Here is a 20,594-nt window from a genome sequence, read left to right on the forward strand (position 1 = left end):
TTATGGGTAATCCGGGATCGTAACAATCATTTATAAACCGGTTGGCTTGGTAGTTAGGGGTTGTAAACAAAAGGTGAATCCGTTGAAGGATTATGGTAATTCTTTGGAGAACAGTTATTATAGCTAGAATAATGAAATTTGAAGAAAAAAAACCTTTTTAGTTTATTTAAACATGGATTACTGTTAAAGCTAATTCATTTGACATTGCTAATTAAGACATGCATGAAATATATTAATGCTAATTAAGTTAAGCTTTTTTTTTTTATTAAGGGGCATTTTGATTAAAGAAAGCTACGTTTTTGTGTGGGTTTAATTCCGTACTAATAATCTGCACATGAAGTAGATACACATAAAACAGAGTTGGTATATGACCTGAAGTATCTTCTCTCCATTTATGAAGCTATTAAGTACATATTTGAATGTTTATGCTGTACAAGGTAATTGTACCTTCCAGACATTCACTATGTGCTTGTTATCGGACTTGATGTGTGTAAGTAGATGCAACTAATCTAGCACGCCTTGTTGCATTGATTTAGTTCATACATGAAGTCTTACTGTATTCTGAAAAACCATTGTGAACATCTGTACAAGGAGGCTACTAGTAATTGTTATGATTGTACTTCCTTATTTTATGTCCAGCTAGATATCTAATGTGTGTGTGTGTGTGTGTGTGTGTATGTATGTGTATATATATATATATATATATATATATATATATATATATATATATATATACATATATACATATACACCCTTAAGATGTTGACACCAGTGCTTTGTTTTATGTTTGACTAGATTGTTTGGATGGCATGACAAATTCTGCTCTTCCTTCACCACAGGTACTGTTTTCCATTTGGAAGACCAGAAGGAGCTTTGAAGGCGACACTTTCATTGCTAGAACGGGTATGTCTTAATTTGCTGACATTCATTTACAAGAACCACTGCTTTGCGTGTGTCTTACGAGCAGGGCCATCTTACCCCTGGGCATGCTGGGTAGTTGCTCGGGGGCCCCCATAGGCAGAGCCCAATAGAAAGAAAATCTATTCACCCATGTATCAAGACACAGCTGTACAGCATGTTTTTTTTAATGTTTTAAATACTGTTTTTTTTGTTGCAGGTACCAATAAATATAAACTTAATTTTATTGATAATTTACATTTTTATTCCTGTGAGTGGTTGTGTAGGTAGGGGCCTAAGTGCACTGCTTTGCCTGGGGGCCCATAATGTTGTTAAGATGGCCCTTCTTACGAGAGAGGTGTAAAAACATACAGTTTTCATATCACACATGACCAGTTCTACAATTCCAGGTGATGGTGTAAGAAAAATGGAATAAATGTGGAGTACATTTGTAGACTTTAAAGGACATAGCATACACTTATGTAGGCAAGGTTCCTAGAGCAAAGACATCAGCATATGACCGCCTTAATCATCCCTTAAACATAGCATTTGTCATCACTGTATTTACTATATGCAATGTGTGGATGTGGTTATTTTGTGTTGTAAAGACCAGCACAGTGACTGAAGGTAATTTAAATGGGCATTGATTTGTGTCATACTTGTATATATAAAAAAAAAAGAAAGTACCACTTTGCTTTTGTTTTTTATTGCTTGGATATTTACAATCATTGCCATTCTGTAAGATGTCACACTTACTAGTAGATTCCTCGTTTCCTTGAGAGTCTCTATAGGCTGTAGTATATTCTTGTTTATGTGATCATGTCCAGGCATTTATAATGTACCTTACCATGAGCTTGATCAGCATCGAGATACATATGGTAGGAGATTATAAGTATAAAACCTACCAATAATTATTTAAACAACAGCATGTGATCATTGTGAAAGGACTGCTACCAGTGTTTAGTATTTATATTTTAATATAATATATGCAGATAATGAGTTTTTGTAGTGTAAAATATGTTGTTCTTTAAACTACATATTCTATATTTCTGCACAGCAATTAAAATGTATGCGTACACTACTAAGATTTACAGTGGCTAATTCAATTAAGATTTTATCTTCGTCTGAGCAGCTCAAAATATAAGCTTAACAATTAATTTTGAGTACAGTTAGTTACAATAATTTCTGTAGTGTTAATAAAAAATATGGAATAGTTGAAATTATGGGTCTGTTTTATTATTTTTACAGTTATTTCACTATTTTGTGAGTGATCAAGTAACAAACTGGACTAAACAATCAGTAAAAGTAGTTTAGGGAAATGAATTTCAGAGTGGACCACATCTCCAGCTTTCTAGGCTTTCTGTGTTCATAACATGCAAATATATTTCCCAATAAATGTATTTTCATTAATAGTAGTAATACAGTAGTATTTTCATTAATAACAAATCAGATTTTAGAATTCATTATTGGAACATTAAATAGACACTCGAGGTCCATAATAGATTGTGTGGTCCCTATACATCTGTATGCCTACTAAGTGTCCTGGATCCTGCGGTTCTGTCCCAGTTCCACACTACTGTCCTGCCCCCTATCACCTCCCCCCAAAAAATGTCTTGTGTGCTAACAGAGAATCCTGGGCAGTATGTAAACAGCATACTTGCCAACTTTTTGTAGTTGGCGTCCGGGGGGACTACTTAACCAAGGTTTATACCACTAGTTTTTCTAAACATATGTTTACCAATTAAGGGTTACTTTTGTGATGTAACATCTTTTTCTAAGGACCTTTGTTGATAGCTGACATAGGAGTGAAGTGGAAACCTGTCTGTTTTCACTTTTGTAGATTTTTTTATTTTATGGTAGCTGCCATTTAGAGATACACCTTTTCCTTCTCCTTCTCTTCATTATGTAAAGCTGTACATGTGGAGTATATGTAGGTATTCATACTAGGGTCCATTTGTCAGGAGCCATTAAACTACCAACTTGTTTTTGGAGAGTGGGAGGAAACTGGAGCACCGAGAGGAATCCCACAAACACACACGGGAAGAACATACAAACTCCACTCAAATAGGACCCTGGTCTGAGTGAAACTCATGTGCTGTGTGCTTCACAGCCTCTGTCCATTAGTCATTTCTGTAACTGTAGTGCGTGTTCAATGAACATATTTTCTTCAGTAGTATTTTCATTAATCTAATGAATTGACTAGAGTGTATGCCTTTTATTTTGTGGCTTGAATGAAAGTTATTATAAAACAAAGAATGAAATGTATTAGTTGCTGTTTCTTTTCTATAGATACTTACATGAATACCTGAGATGGACAAGTATAACAATTTAATTTGCTTGCCTTTAGTTTATAATTAAATGTTAATATTATTTATATAAAGGTATTGCATTAAGTCTTTATTCATCTGCAGTACCGTTCCATTTAGATATGATAAACGTTTAATTGCTTTACATATGTATTTTAACTGTATCAAAGATATTGTCATCTATATTAATATTATTCACGGGTGGTTTCTTTCATATTAGTTTGGAGTACTATCATAAATTGGGACTCAACTTTAATTAAGGATAATTCATATTAATGTGATTTTACAATTTTCTGTAAGTGCTGCATATTAATTTTTGTTCAGTAATTTTTGATATTTAACCCTTTGGCTGCTATTGGCAAGTGGGACTCATCCTGTACATATAGTCCCAAACTGTGAAGAGTGAGTTAAGGGGTTACGAGAAAGCCCATCACTCACTGCTGTAATGTACATGCACACATTTGGACGTCATAATGTGCGTGCATGCGCCACCTAGGGTTTGAACCGAGACAATAACTGGGATCTCCATTTCTAAACCTCAATCATCCTATCTCTAGCACAAGAAATACTTGGGGCCATGCTTGAAAGTTAAAGTCCCATCTCTCTAACAAGGGATGCTCCTGTTGTATTGCGTGTTGCTTGTTTTTGATCAGCTGACCTTAAATAACTTTGAAGTAGACAATGGTGGGAGCTTAGACATTCCCTCTTTCTAATTAGGGTGCCTCTCTTTTTTTTCCCCCCATATTTTAAGTTAAAGAAAACATTTATTTAATTTGTGGGGGCTGTTTTAGAGCCATAATCCCACTCCCACAGTTTGCATAATAAAAAGGGGGGCACCCTTGTTCGAAAGAGGGGAGTTTCCACTTTTAAACTAGGTTTCCCCTTTTTATTTTTTGAAGTGAGTGCCTAGTGAAAATCCCTCCACTTTCGAATTGATAACATTTGGGGTGGTAATTTGCTGCGGCGGTTGCTTGCTCATAAAGGGCCTGATCCACTAAGGAACGTAAGTCCATTCGCATGGCATATTTTGCATTTTTTCACTCTGCGCATGCGCAAAACCGGAACATACGCCAAAGAGAGCAATTCATGTTCGCACCTAAATGACACTTCCGACAACCTACGATTTGAAGGGCGGAACAGGAAGGGAAGGTAGTCACTGTATAGTAAGTGTCAAACATATGTATCAGACCATTTCCAATTCGTTGTCAAATTGTGGAAGGAAGCTGTCCTATAATTATTGGGCCAGAGTCTGAAATGTCAGACTCACATATGGAGCAAACAAATTTAAAACAAAAGAAGGCGCTGTGAAAATAAAAATACTCTTTATGGGATTTTCTCCAGGTAACAGAATAATAAAACTATATGGATAATAATTACATAAAATAATACAATTTGTTAAACAAAACAATTAGGAAAAATAATACTTATAGCATAAAAATAAACTAATATATACATAGATAAAAAACATAAACACCACCACACATAAAAATAAAATCAAATAGTCATGCACAGAAGGCTTCAAAATAATGTGGCATCACTAGGACTAGTATATATCCAAAATTAAAGCATGAAATCCATTATAACTCTCCTTAAGGAATCCTTGACTGAAATTAGTAAAAAAGGCATGTCCTATAGAGGAAGGTCTCATTAAAACTATCCCAGTGTTCGAATATAGAGAGCGGGAATAAATCAAATCCTAATGGATAATATAGTCCACAAGCATTTTGGTAATATAAATATCAAACCTCTCCTCCGTCTGAATATCCCATATAATATGCGCTGTCCAAAGGAGGAATGTAATGAACATTTTACTGGTATTAATAAATGTCTCCACCCTCCGGAGGGGTTTAACTCGAATATAAACTTCTCCGGCAGCAGCTAGAACTGCTGCCAGAATATATTTCCGGTACCACCACCACTTCTTCGGCTGCGTACAGGAGGTGTAACACCACTTGTGATCTGAAAGGAAACGGTGGGAGAAAAATTTTGGTTCCGCTTAAACCAGGTGCCATTATTGTCTAGTGTGGAAGCCTGAACGTCGAACAGCTGACGTGTTTCATCCTCAACAGCTTAGGACTTTCTCAAAGCTCACATATTACTCATAGAGTAATAACGGTCATGTAGAGTATTACTACTTACAGTTCTAGTCCTGTGATGCTCCTGATCTATATCCATGAATGACAATAGGAGTAAACGTACTTGAAGTTGCAACTACTTGTAGATGCCACCACACCACATGAATGCCCAGGAGAGATTGTTACCTTTCAATGTAGACGCTGCTCCACAATATTATTTAAATTAATGCTATTGGTTTGTTAAAAAAAAATGTTTTGTTTTAATTGGGTTGTGCTCTCCAACACGGTGCCCTGTCTATTGACTGCTTATTAGTACAAATGTGATACGGCCTTCACACAATTGCCTTCATAATCAAATAGTTGGATTTTAAAATCAAGAAAGATTTTATTTCGCGGTCTGCTGCTCAAAAGTTAAACACAGGCAGGCTACTCTCTGTTTCGTTGACTTCATTAAGAAGCATACTTGTGTCAGTCTGTTGGAGCAAACATAGTGTGTGCATTACGACTGGGTGAACTTCAACATGTGCCATGCTTTCCATACAAAGCTTGGTTGCTCAGACCTTCTTAAAACATGAGAGGTCGGTGCAGGAGAAGCTGTCTGTGGCCTGTAAAATTTCTGGGTATTTTCAGCAGTCAGCGACCGCTTGTAGATCATTGCAGCAGCTACAAAAATAATGACCTGACATGCTACCAACTGAAGCAAGCTGGTACGCGAGCGGCGGTAAACATTCATTTGAGCGACGTTGAGAAAGTTGACAAATTGTGTTGACAATTCAAGTGTCCAATAGTATTATTAGGATGACAATTCAAGTGTCCAATAGTATTATTAGGATGACAATTCAAGTGTCCAATAGTATTATTAGGATGACAATTCAAGTGTCCAATAGTATTATTAGGATGACAATTCAAGTGTCCAATAGTATTATTAGGATGACAATTCAAGTGTCCAATAGTATTATTAGGATGACAATTCAAGTGTCCAATAGTATTATTAGGATGACAATTCAAGTGTCCAATAGTATTATTAGGATGACAATTCAAGTGTCCAATAGTATTATTAGGATGACAATTCAAGTGTCCAATAGTATTATTAGGATGACAATTCAAGTGTCCAATAGTATTATTAGGATGACAATTCAAGTGTCCAATAGTATTATTAGGATGACAATTCAAGTGTCCAATAGTATTATTAGGATGACAATTCAAGTGTCCAATAGTATTATTAGGATGACAATTCAAGTGTCCAATAGTATTATTAGGATGACCATTCAAATGTTGACAGTATCATTAGGTCGACAACTAGGTCAACAATTCACATGGTCAACAGTATTATTAAGGTGACAATTCAAATGTAGACAGTATTCTATGCTTATGATTAGAAATAGGGTTAGTGATATTATTGTCAAACTAAAAATACTATCTACATTTGAATTGTTGACCTAATAATACTGTCTACATTTCAATTGTCAAATTAATAATACGGTCGATGTCATTATTGTTTACTTTCCAACCCTGTGTATATTATGGTGTCAACCATACATGTGTTCATTGTGTAACTGTTGAACATACTGCATGTATCACACCCAGCAAGAGGAAGTAGCGTGCTGAAATTCTATACTTTTATATGCTTTAGCTATTTCAGTTGTGGGGTAGGCCTACTTGGGATATCTTCTTTTTAAAATGACTATCCTATAAGCCAATGTTCTGTCTTTATATTTGAAAGGTGTCCTTTATTAAACTGCCATCCTGTCTGCCACTGCTGAGCCACAATGTTTCATATGGAATGTTTCTTTTATCAAACTACTCTGTCACAAAGTTTAACCAGCCAGTTTGCTGCAGCCTTTGTCCGAAATTGGTTAAAATTTTACAGTTGTGAAGATATTGTTAGAAAATAGACGATAAATTAATTTTAATGCTACAAATACACAAAAACAGCTCAAAATCACATGATTTTACCTGTTCACAATTTTTGATGAAATTCATATCCAAAACCAAAACGCATGAGGATTTTTTGGCAAAACCAAAACAAAAAGATGGTTTTAGAGCCAAAACACCGGGGTCTGCGCAAATGTCTAATTTATACATAAAATACTTTATCTTGTTTCATAGAATCGATAATTCTCTGCCTATTGTCTAGGTTTCTGAGTGATTAATTTATGCTTGGCTCATCTTTAATTAGTGGATCCATTTATTAAAACGTCCTGCCCTAATTAGCCAGTCAAAGCAAAAAAAGTAAGGCTAGTTACTTTTTATTACACTACATCTGTGAAATAAGCACTTTAGTATAAAGCTATAATTTGCAGGTCGGTATAATTTAGCATTGTTCTATAGAGTCTGAAAGCAGCAGCACATTTCAAGATATTACGGTATGTGATTGGTCCTCATTTTTACAGACCCCCTCCGCAGCCATTTTATATTGGCTAACAAAAGTAGAGCCCTGTAGAGACACGTTAGGGAAATATTTTCTCCAGTACAGAAAAAAAATCAGATTTGATGTCGTATTAAAAACTAGGACCATTTTGAGGGATCTTACAAAAAAAAACCATCTGTGGCAATTGGCAACGATGGAATATGATGGGATTATTTTTTTTTAAGTCTCTTAAAAGCTTAATGCCAAGACCGTGGAAAAAGTGAATAATCTAAATTACGGATCAACATCATTTTACATAAGAAAAGTAGTTGGTTAAGTGATTTAATAATTCAATCACAATGTTTAAATAGTGTATAGAGTATGTTTTACATTATAATGGGTTTCGTCTCTATTCAGAAAACGCTCAATGAATAAATTGCACTAATAAACCACTTAGCTCTGGCATTGAAAATTAATGTTTTGATTTACCCCACTGAATAATTCATATCTTTTGTGATTCAGGTACTGATGAAAGATATTGTGACTCCTATACCTGCTGAAGAAGTGAAGAAAGTTATAAGAAGGTGCCTTGAAAAAGCTGCTTTGATCAATTATACCAGACTTACAGAGTATGCGAAAATTGAAGGTTGGTAATGTTACAGCTATGTGTGTATATATATGTATGTGTTTATATATATATATATATATATATATATATATATATATATATATATATATACATATATATATATATACATATATATTGTTAGAAATAGGTCAGGTGTTAAAAATAAGGGTCATCATGGCTTTGCATAACCACTACACTATTATAGGACATTAATTATTCCTTCACAGTCCATTTAAATGGTCAATTCAATTTAAAGCCGCAATTCCAAAAAAGAGATGTTTTTTTGTTTTGCTTTTTTTCTTCAAGCTGCTATTAATGACTTACAGATTGCTCACCACATCATATGTCATTTGATTATGGTCATCTTGATAGTAACATGGTACTTAGCAGAGAGGCTTTGGAATACCTCTATTGTCTGCATTCACATTTACCGCACAATGCCATTCCTTCCTTTCTCTGCCATCATGTATATATTGGACGGTGGGCTCAAACTCGGAGACAAAGGAGTAAATGTACCAAAGGTTCGATATTTTTTTTTTTCAGCGTTTTAAAATCGCAGCAAAACCGCAATTTTAGTCCCCAAGTTGCCAGATGTATTAAACTGTGATTTTTACTCTGATCTTAAAAATAGCTGTTCATCTCTGGCGATTTGCTGTGATATCAAAAACTATTGTGTTTAGCTAACTCTCCTATGTTTCCTAAATGCGTGATTAGTAAACACATCACTGTTACACTGTCTGCCCATAGAGCCGGAGGTCCGGCAGCTGTCAAAAGTTTAAAAATAAATAAAAGTTTTAAAAAAAAAAAAGCATGGGTTCACCCCGACCGACCACTTTTAACCCTAGTGCTGTAGTTAACCCTAGTGCTGCCAGCCTACTGCTGGTTGCATGAAAATCTGGGAAAAATTTGCATGGGGTCCCCCCCGATTTTCACGCAACCAGCACTGGGAAAACCAGCCAGGGTGGGTGGCACTATAGCAGACACAAGACAGGGGTCCCCCTGCCATAATGACAACCAACCCCAGTCTTTTCAGCGCTGGGCTGGATTCCCTAGGGAGTGGGATCCGCCGAAAAAAAATGAGGGACACCCAGCCCAGAGCTGAAAGCACTAGGGCTCTTCCTACATCCCTGGGTGGTGGGCGTAGGGTAATAACGGCGAAAAGTAAGTTAAAAAAAAAAACAGATGCCATTTTGTTTTGTGTAACTTTAACTCCATAAACAGTGTAGGCATGCTGACACTTGTATAACTACAAGCACCAGCATACCAATGGCAGTCAGGACATGCTGGCACTTGGAGAGCCGCAAGTGCCAACATGCCCTGACACCCATGGCTGTCTGCGACCTGTTAGGTTTCGAGGTACCTTAGTCAGTATTTATGCCGGCCTTCCTAGGGCGCGAAGTCTAACGGCCCTCCCGGCCTTCTCCAAGAACCGCCGCGAGGCAGGGTGGGTTTTGCTGCAGGAGAACCGCAGGTCGCGGCCCCCAGGTTAGCCTACTGACGTAAGGAGAGAGTTCTATGAGATGGACAAGCAGAGGCACGAACAGATCTACAGGGAACTGATGACCAGGTTCACTAACCGTATATCTGGAAGGTAGCAGCCTGGAGCGGAAGCTGGTTGGTACGCAGGAATCAGTCCACAATGTAGCACCAGGGGTGAGGCAGAAGAGTAGTCAGGAATACAGCCGGTTCGGTACACAGGAGTCAGTCCAATACGTGGTACCAGGGTTTAGGCAGGAGGGTAGCCAGGGACACAGCCGGATCGGTACACAGGAGTCAGTCCAATACGCGGTACCAGGGTTTAGGCAGGAGGGTAGCCAGGGACACAGCCGGTTCGGTACACAGGAGTCAGTCCAATATACGGTACCACGGATGAGGCAGGAGAGTAGTCAGGAATACAGCCGGTTCGGTACACAGAAGTCTGTAGCAGCACAGGGGAAAAGCACAAGGGAGATAGGAGCACAGGAAATGCAGCCAGATGCAGGTAACACGTTGCTCTGACACAGATAGTGTGTCAGAGCAGAGCTAAAGTAGGATTTGAATTCCCCGCCCAGAGATCAGCTGACCTCCGCCGGGACCTACCCGGAAGTGCGGCGGTACGGACCGGGGGATCGGCGCTGAGACAGGTAAGCGCCGTGACAGACCTGTAGTGCCACAAAACAAAATGTTTACAGAACCACTACACCCTCATTAAAACCACATACTTTTATTCAAAATAATAAAACCCCAATAAATACAGTAAACACTCTCATTCATACCACATGTTTATTAAAAATAAGAAGACCCCAATATACTCACCAATCAGATTTCTTCTTCTTTCGTCAGCAGCTTTTAATCCAAAAATGCTTGTAAACCATGTCCCAATTTGTAATTCCAAAAGTCCCTGCTTGAAATGTCCCAAATAAATTGTAATTCCAAATGTTCCCGCTTGTAAATATCTGCCAGTAAATAATTCATGCCCTTCATTAATGACAGTGTACACATTAATATTTATCAGGCCTGGACATATTTTTAGGAGCAGAGACACATGTTAGGAGCCAGCAATTAAATTTGTGAGCCTGCTTATCTTTTAAAGGTGTGGTGAATAACATTGGCAGGTAACAATAACCATCATAAATTTTATTACTTCGAGTATTATTAATGTTCATTTAGCAGCTCTGTCTATGGCACATCCTCCCCTCCACTTATACTATGTCACGGGCACTAGGAGTCTTTACCCAGGGATCACCAGGTGGTAGGCTTACCAGAGCAATGTAGATGGTAATAGTGTACTCTGGTAGCTGGGTGATCACGGAACAGAAGATGGTGGATGATGAGATGCTCAGGAAAGTCTATGACTAGCAACACTGGTAATGTGGAGGTAGTAGTACACGAGGAACTGTATGGACAAGGACACGTGAAGGTAGTCAGTGGTCTGCGATAGCAAGTTGTACCACTGCTATAGTGAGGAGGGATGTCCAACAGAAACGAGGAGGTGAGAGAGTCAGCGGTCTGCGGATAGCAAGTTGTACCGCTGTCTGAATGAAGGAATGGAATCCAAGTGGAGGTATCCGGGGAGTCAGTGGTCTGCGATAGCAAGTTGTACCACTGCTGTGTGAGAGGATACTGGAACAGGTGATACTGGAGACAGGGATCAGTGGTCTGTTACTAGCAAGTTGTACCACTGAATATATATGTGAGGAGGTCCACGGGGAGAGGCTGCAACACAGGATATACACAGGCACCTTATACACAATCCACAGTAACATGCACAATATATATAAATGACTGAACAGCTCTGCAAATATAGAAAGTCTCTTGAAGTAGTCCAGCACAAGTTAACACAGTCAATGATGGCAATAGACTCAGCGGCTAGCAGACTCCAGAGGAGAACCAACACAGTCCAGCAAGATATGCAATACACCAGCACAGTCAATGAGAAGTATGCATACCGTGGTTCAGAAGCAGGCAGTCAGATAGGAGTGCAGCGATACCTGAGCGGCAGGAGGCCGGCTGGATGAGAAGTCCCTGGATAGATGAGGCAGCGGTCTAGTAGGTGCAGCGCACAGGTAAGTAGACCAACAGGGACACGAATCCACAGGAATCAGTAACACGTGGAACTGGACTCATGGAGGACCCAGGAGAATGGAGATGATCCAGCAGAGGAGTAGTTGATGAGATACGAATCCAATGCTGACAGGAGGGTAGAGACCAGCGGAACACGTGAAGGCGTGGAGAGCGGATCAGCAGTAGATGGACGATAGCGCGGTCAGCAGCAGCAGGGCTCTGCGAGTACACGGAGGTAACCAGTAGCAACCAATAGGTATCAGTAGCGATGGAACACGGGAGAGCAGAGTAGACCAGGAGCTGTTGATCACGGAGAGTAGCGGATGGCAATGAGAGCAGCAGTCTCGAGGAAACACAGGAGAGCTGAGAAGAGACTGCAGTGCACAGGCCAGCGGATAGGAATCAGCTAACTGTCACGATGATGAACACAGGCGAGTTGCAAGCTGGAGGCTGTAGTGCACAGAGGCAGCGGATAGGAATCAGCTAACAGTCACGATGGTGAACACAGGCGAGTTGCAAGCTGGAGGCTGTAGTGCACAGAGGCAGCGGATAGGAATCAGCTCACAGACTTGATGAGGCACAGGTGAGTGGATGTGAAGTAAAGGCTGGAGTGCACGGAGGCAGCGGATAGGAACCAGCCAACAGTCACAATGAAATATAATAGCGTTGATGTGGATTAGAGAACTGTAGTGCACGGAGGCAGCGGATAGGACTCAGCAAACAGTCACAATGATATATAAAATGTTGAAGTGGTTTGGAAGACTGTAGTGCACGGAGGCAGCGGATAGGAATCAGCAAACAGTCACGATGATACAGTTGATGGTAGAAGTGGTATGGGAACCACAGTAGTAGAAGTGGTTTGGAAACCACAGCGGTAGAAGTGGTTTGGAAACCACAGGAATCAGCAGCGCTGAATACACGAGGAATACAGGAACACCTTCAGAGACTCATGGGGAATGAGACTCCAAGATCAGGCAATGTGGTGTTGACCACAGGTGCTTAATATAGGGAGGTTGCCTGATCTGCCAATTGAGTTAAAGGGACATACACTGAAGTATAGGAAAGGGCTGCGCATGCGCAGACCCTCAGGATGGAGGACGGCCACGGTTCCTAAATGTCCGGGAAGAGGCACTCACAGTACGGTGAGTGACAGTACCCCCCCTTTTAAAGGTGGGCACAGAACGCCTGGAACCGGGCTTGTCCGGATTTTTGGAGTAGAACTTCTTCAAAAGGGCAGGAGCATTAAGATCTTCAGCTTTGATCCAAGAGCGCTCCTCAGGACCAAAGCCCTTCCAATGAACGAGGAAACGGAGGACTCCTCGCGAAATTTTTGCGTCTAGTACCTCAGTAATCTCAAAATCCTCCTCCTGATGAACTTGAACTGGCTGCGGAGCTGAGGGAGGATTTGAGAAACGGTTGATAATAAGAGGTTTGAGTAAAGACACATGGAAGGCATTAGAAATCCGAAGATTCTTAGGAATAAGAAGTTTCACACATACTGGATTGATTACTTGAATGATCCTATATGGACCAATAAAACGAGGGGCGAATTTCATAGATGGAACCTTCAAACGAATGTTTTTAGTAGATAACCAGACACGATCTCCAATTTTTAGTGGTGGAATAGCCCGCCTCTTCTTATCTGCGAAAGATTTATATTTGATAGATGTCTTCTTTAAACAGGTTTTGACCTGAGACCAGATATTTTTAAAGGTCTGACAAGCAGTCTCCACCGCAGGAACTTGGGTGGGCGGGAGGGCAGGAAATTCCGGAAAAGACGGATGGTGACCGTAGACCACAAAAAATGGAGTTTTGGATGATGACTCATGGTACATGTTGTTATGGGCGAATTCAGCCCAAGGAAGCAACTCTACCCAGTTGTCTTGATTGGCTGAAGAGAACATCCTTATAAAAGTCTCAAGATCTTGATTGACACGTTCAGTTTGTCCGTTAGATTGCGGATGGTAAGAAGATGAGAGTGCTAATCGTATGCCCAAGGTTTTACAAAGGGCTCGCCAGAATCTGGAAACGAATTGTACTCCTCTATCCGACACAATCTCAGAAGGACATCCATGGATACGGAAGATCTCTTTAATGAAATGTTCAGCCAGAGTAGACGAGGAAGGCAAACCAGATAGAGGAATGAAATGAGCCATCTTCGAAAATCTGTCCACCACCACCCAAATAGTGTTATGATTCTTACTAGGTGGTAAGTCAGTAACGAAATCCATACTAATATGGGTCCACGGTTTGGACGGAATGGGTAGTGGTCGCAGCAACCCTGCTGGGGTTCTGCGGGAGGATTTGAACTGGGAACATAGCTCACAGGAAGCAATGAACTCTTTGACGTCTCTCCTCATTGAGGGCCACCAGTAACTTCGAGAGAGAATCTCAAAGGTCTTGTGTTCACCGGCGTGTCCAGCAAAACGAGAGGCATGGAACCACGAAAGAATTTTCCTCCTTAGAGTAGGAGGCACGAGGGTCTTCCCAAATGGTAGCGTTTTGGTGGAAGAAGCAGCCAGTGAGATACATTTGGGGTCTAGAATGGTATGGTTGGAAACCTCTTCTATATCAGAGGACGTCACAAAAGCTCTAGATAAAGCGTCAGCTTTTTTGTTCTTGGCAGCTGGTTTGAAGGTTATTATTAATTCAAAACGGGAAAAGAAAAGAGACCATCTTGCTTGACGAGGGTTCAAGCATTGGGCAGACTGGAGATATGACAAGTTCTTATGATCCGTGAAGATCGTCACCGGATGGCGAGCTCCCTCCAATAAGTATCTCCATTCCTCTAATGCAGCTTTGATAGCTAGTAACTCCTTGTCCCCGATAGTATAATTCTTCTCTGCGGGCAGGAGGCCCCGAGAATAGAAGGCACAAGGATGGAATTTTTGCTGTTCCGAGCGTTGAGAGAGAATAGCTCCTAAGCCCACATTAGAGGCATCTACTTCCAGGAAGAAGGGGAGTGTCACATCAGGCTGTCGAAGGATTGGAGCCGAAGAGAAGGACTCTTTTAGTGTTTGAAAGGCTTGAAGAGCCTCAGGTGACCATTGCTTAGGATTAGCCCCCTTCCTAGTCAGGGCCACAATAGGAGATGCAATGGAAGAAAAGTCTTGAATGAAGCGTCTATAGTAATTGGCAAAACCTAAAAAACGCTGGATAGCACGGAGAGTAGTTGGCTGGGGCCAATGTAGTACAGCATTCACCTTGTCTGGATCCATCTTCAGGCCAACTCCGGAAACTATATACCCCAAGAATGGAATCTGGGGTAATTCGAATGAACATTTTTCTAATTTACAGAACAATGAATTTTTCCGTAGCCTGGAGAGGACTTCTGCCACATGTTGGTGGTGAGAAGGCAGGTCCTGTGAAAAGATCAATATGTCGTCCAGGTAGACGACGACACATACATATAATAAGTCCCGGAAGATCTCATTGATGAAACCTTGAAAAACAGCGGGGGCATTACACAGCCCGAAAGGCATTACCAGATATTCGTAATGCCCGTCTCTGGTGTTAAACGCTGTCTTCCATTCGTCACCGGAACGGATTCTGATTAAATTGTAGGCACCACGAAGATCCAACTTAGTAAAGATACGGGCTCCCTTGATGCGATCGAATAGCTCAGTGATCAGCGGAATGGGATACCGATTCTTGATAGTAATGGCATTGAGTCCACGAAAATCTATGCAAGGGCGTAAAGATCCGTCCTTCTTTTTAACGAAGAAGAACCCAGCTCCAGCGGGAGAGGTGGAAGGTCGAATAAACCCACGCTGGAGGTTCTCCTGTATATACTCAGATGTAGCTTGAGTTTCAGGTAACGAGAGTGGATAGACCCGGCCCCTGGGGGGAGTCTTGCCAGGTAGAAGATCGATCGGACAATCCCAAGAACGATGAGGAGGAAGACGTTCAGACTGAGCTTTATCAAAAACATCAGTAAATGAAGCATATTGAGGAGGGAGTCCCGGTGAGGTAGATGAGATGGAAGATTGCTGTACTTTGAGAGGAGTGACTTGGGAAAGGCAACGATGGTGACATTCAGACCCCCAAGACGTGACTTGAGGGGTGCGCCAGTCAATCTGTGGAGAGTGACACTGAAGCCATGGAAGGCCTAAGACAATTGGACTAGTCGTAACAGGAAGGATTAAAAACGATATTTCTTCATGATGCAGGGCACCAATCAGAAGGGTTACTGGAGACGTACTCTGGGTGATGAGACCGTTGATGAGACGTGATCCATCTATAGCCGTCACAGTAATGGGTGTTTTTAAGGTAATCACTGGTAGGGACCATTGATTTACTAATGATTTGGAAATAAAATTTCCTGCTGCTCCGGAATCAATCAATGCCTGTGACTCAAAGGTTTTGGTAGCACAGGAAATTGTAACATCAAAGGCGCAGACTTTAGATTTCATGGAAGATGGAGAGGACTCCAGGGACCCTAACTTCACCTCTCCAGAACTAGTTAGGGCCTGGCGTTTCCTGATCTCTTAGGGCAAGAGCTGAGCATATGAGTGGAATCAGCACAATAGATACAGAGTCTATTCTTTACTCTTCGTTTCCTCTCCTCTGAAGATAATTTGGAACGTCCTATCTCCATGGGAATCACAGAGGGTGAAACTGGACGAAATTGAGGGTTAGAACGAAGAGGTGCTTTAGCAGAAGTTGTTTTCTCAGCCTCTCTTTCACGAAATCTCATATCAACACGATGGCAAAGAGAGATCAGATCTTCAAGTGACCAAGGAAGCTCCTGGGTAGTCAGTGCATCTTTAATTTTATCGGAGAGCCCCTGCCAGAAGGCGGCAACTAGGGCTTCAGTGTTCCACTGAAGTTCAGAGGCTAAGATCCTAAATTGAATGACGTACTGTCCTACTGTATGAGATCCTTGTCGCAGACGGAGGATGCTGGAAGCAGCGGAGGTCACACGACCTGGTTCATCGAACACACTTCGGAATGTAGAAATGAATTTGGCACTATCTTGCAATATTGGGTCGTTTCTCTCCCACAGAGGGGAGGCCCAAGCCAGGGCTTGTCCAGAAAACAAAGAGATAAGATAGGCCACTCTGGAACGATGGGTAGAAAAATTTTGAGGTTGGAGCTCAAAATGGACTGAACATTGGTTAAGGAAACCCCTACAAGTTTTGGGGTCCCCATCGTACTTTGACGGAGTAGGCAGGTGAAGTGTAGAAGCTGTAGACACCTGGGATGGCACTGGGGAAACGGAGGAAAGCACAGGAGCCTCAGTAGTAGCTGTCACAGTCTGTCCAGATGTTCCTTGGGAGGTTAATGATTGATAACACTGAAGTAACAGCTGTTGGCGGGCATCCTGTTGCTCCACACGGCTGACCAGATGCTGCAGCATCTCTTTGGCGGTAGGTTCCGTATCTGGGTCTGTCATGGCCTGATCTTACTGTCACGGGCACTAGGAGTCTTTACCCAGGGATCACCAGGTGGTAGGCTTACCAGAGCAATGTAGATGGTAATAGTGTACTCTGGTAGCTGGGTGATCACGGAACAGAAGATGGTGGATGATGAGATGCTCAGGAAAGTCTATGACTAGCAACACTGGTAATGTGGAGGTAGTAGTACACGAGGAACTGTATGGACAAGGACACGTGAAGGTAGTCAGTGGTCTGCGATAGCAAGTTGTACCACTGCTATAGTGAGGAGGGATGTCCAACAGAAACGAGGAGGTGAGAGAGTCAGCGGTCTGCGGATAGCAAGTTGTACCGCTGTCTGAATGAAGGAATGGAATCCAAGTGGAGGTATCCGGGGAGTCAGTGGTCTGCGATAGCAAGTTGTACCACTGCTGTGTGAGAGGATACTGGAACAGGTGATACTGGAGACAGGGATCAGTGGTCTGTTACTAGCAAGTTGTACCACTGAATATATATGTGAGGAGGTGCACGGGGAGAGGCTGCAACACAGGATATACACAGGCACCTTATACACAATCCACAGTAACATGCACAATATATATAAATGACTGAACAGCTCTGCAAATATAGAAAGTCTCTTGAAGTAGTCCAGCACAAGTTAACACAGTCAATGATGGCAATAGACTCAGCGGCTAGCAGACTCCAGAGGAGAACCAACACAGTCCAGCAAGATATGCAATACACCAGCACAGTCAATGAGAAGTATGCATACCGTGGTTCAGAAGCAGGCAGTCAGATAGGAGTGCAGCGATACCTGAGCGGCAGGAGGCCGGCTAGATGAGAAGTCCCTGGATAGATGAGGCAGCGGTCTAGTAGGTGCAGCGCACAGGTAAGTAGACCAACAGGGACACGAATCCACAGGGATCAGTAACACGTGGAACTGGACTCATGGAGGACCCAGGAGAATGGAGATGATCCAGCAGAGGAGTAGTTGATGAGATACGAATCCAATGCTGACAGGAGGGTAGAGACCAGCGGAACACGTGAAGGCGTGGAGAGCGGATCAGCAGTAGATGGACGATAGCGCGGTCAGCAGCAGCAGGGCTCTGCGAGTACACGGAGGTAACCAGTAGCAACCAATAGGTATCAGTAGCGATGGAACACGGGAGAGCAGAGTAGACCAGGAGCTGTTGATCACGGAGAGTAGCGGATGGCAATGAGAGCAGCAGTCTCGAGGAAACACAGGAGAGCTGAGAAGAGACTGCAGTGCACAGGCCAGCGGATAGGAATCAGCTAACTGTCACGATGATGAACACAGGCGAGTTGCAAGCTGGAGGCTGTAGTGCACAGAGGCAGCGGATAGGAATCAGCTAACAGTCACGATGGTGAACACAGGCGAGTTGCAAGCTGGAGGCTGTAGTGCACAGAGGCAGCGGATAGGAATCAGCTCACAGACTTGATGAGGCACAGGTGAGTGGATGTGAAGTAAAGGCTGGAGTGCACGGAGGCAGCGGATAGGAACCAGCCAACAGTCACAATGAAATATAATAGCGTTGATGTGGATTAGAGAACTGTAGTGCACGGAGGCAGCGGATAGGACTCAGCAAACAGTCACAATGATATATAAAATGTTGAAGTGGTTTGGAAGACTGTAGTGCACGGAGGCAGCGGATAGGAATCAGCAAACAGTCACGATGATACAGTTGATGGTAGAAGTGGTATGGGAACCACAGTAGTAGAAGTGGTTTGGAAACCACAGCGGTAGAAGTGGTTTGGAAACCACAGGAATCAGCAGCGCTGAATACACGAGGAATACAGGAACACCTTCAGAGACTCATGGGGAATGAGACTCCAAGATCAGGCAATGTGGTGTTGACCACAGGTGCTTAATATAGGGAGGTTGCCTGATCTGCCAATTGAGTTAAAGGGACATACACTGAAGTATAGGAAAGGGCTGCGCATGCGCAGACCCTCAGGATGGAGGACGGCCACGGTTCCTAAATGTCCGGGAAGAGGCACTCACAGTACGGTGAGTGACATACTATCTGTTAGGTCCCACAAGGCTCTATTCTTGGCCCCTACGTTTCTCACTGTACAACTCTTCTCTTGGTGAACTAATTTGCTCTGTCTATAGTAGCACCTCTATGCTGAGGACATGAAATTCTACCTCTACCTCCCTGACCTGTCCCCTTTTCTACTGCTTCAATTTTGTCTCTACTGTCTTGTACATGGATGCTACCTTAAGGTCAACATATTCAAAACCAAGCTTTACTTCCATTCTCCCACAGTCCCCACCAGCTTCACATTTCCCTCATCGACAATAGCACAATAATTTCCTGAGTCTCAAGCCCCTGCTTTGCTTTCACTTGATTCCGCCCTCTGTTTTACTCTTCACTTCCTCACTTCCCAAATAAAAATTTTTAGTCGCTGTTGTGATGTGACAACCAGGATTTGTCTAGCCATGATTTAAGATTGTGGAGGAAAAAATTATGGCTTCTACAATGTCAGGAAATCAAAATGCACCTTTTTAATGGATCAAACATATATATTGTAATCTTTCTATCTACATTCCTGTACTGGCTTATCTGGTTTCCTACTGCAATCTGCCCACTTCACTAAGGCTGATCAATGATAATGTTACAAATAGGCATAGTTCCAGTTCCAAAATACCAACATATGACATCACATAAAAAGTCTCCAATCTGTGAAAATATCACATCGTAAATTTGAATACTTAAAAAGGGCAGATCTCCCTGCACTATTAAATGGAGCAGCACTATTAAATGACCATGTGATTCCGGAACAATAATATGACTCACAACTTGAGTTCCTTTTTCAAATTTGTATCAGAAATTTGGTAGTGTTAAAGGGAAAACTACTTTTTCATCTTCTACCAGTTGTCCGAACTTCTTTGTTGAACCAAAAAAACATATATTTTTGCTTTCATATCACTATGTGGAAAATATTAGGAGAAATACACTGCAGTGGTTTTATATTATTAGTAACATTTTATCATTTTGAGAAAAAATAAGTCTTGAAAGCTTTTGTCTAGTATCTATTCTCTAAGCCCACTGTAGTCTGCATAATGTAAGCAAACTTTAGATGAGATTTTACCCGGTCACAATGTGTGAGAGAAGCCAGAAATAATGGAAAGTGGAGTAATTAAGTAAGGTAAAAAGACCACTGCATCACTATGGAAACCAATATTATATCACAGGTGTTGCAGGGAAATTCCTTAGTGGCCAGTTTATCCTAATTTGCCATAATATTTTGTGTTCATGAATATATTTTGAAAAGCATGCACATCTCCTAAATAGCAAAATGATTTCTGACAAATTGTAATACCCCATGACTTTATAAACTATAGGCACCATAAAATGGGTAACTCAATCTGTATTGAAATAATAAAGAAAAGTGTGT

General features: G+C 41.6%; 1 protein-coding gene across 5 annotated transcripts in view; it reads left to right on the forward strand.

Annotated features, from left to right (window-relative positions):
• CADPS2 (calcium dependent secretion activator 2) overlaps nucleotides 1-20,594 on the forward strand; it is a 367,836-nt gene that overhangs the window by 182,714 nt on the left and 164,528 nt on the right. For all 5 annotated transcript variants that reach the window (XM_075208940.1, XM_075208941.1, XM_075208942.1 and 2 more), the window contains exons 15-16: nucleotides 840-903; nucleotides 8,151-8,274. In XM_075208940.1, the coding sequence (XP_075065041.1) occupies nucleotides 840-903; nucleotides 8,151-8,274 (188 nt within the window). The remainder of the gene's footprint in view (nucleotides 1-839; nucleotides 904-8,150; nucleotides 8,275-20,594) is intronic.

This window comes from Mixophyes fleayi, chromosome 4 (genome assembly GCF_038048845.1).
Source record: "Mixophyes fleayi isolate aMixFle1 chromosome 4, aMixFle1.hap1, whole genome shotgun sequence".
In the NCBI taxonomy this organism is placed as follows: Eukaryota; Metazoa; Chordata; class Amphibia; order Anura; family Limnodynastidae; genus Mixophyes; species Mixophyes fleayi.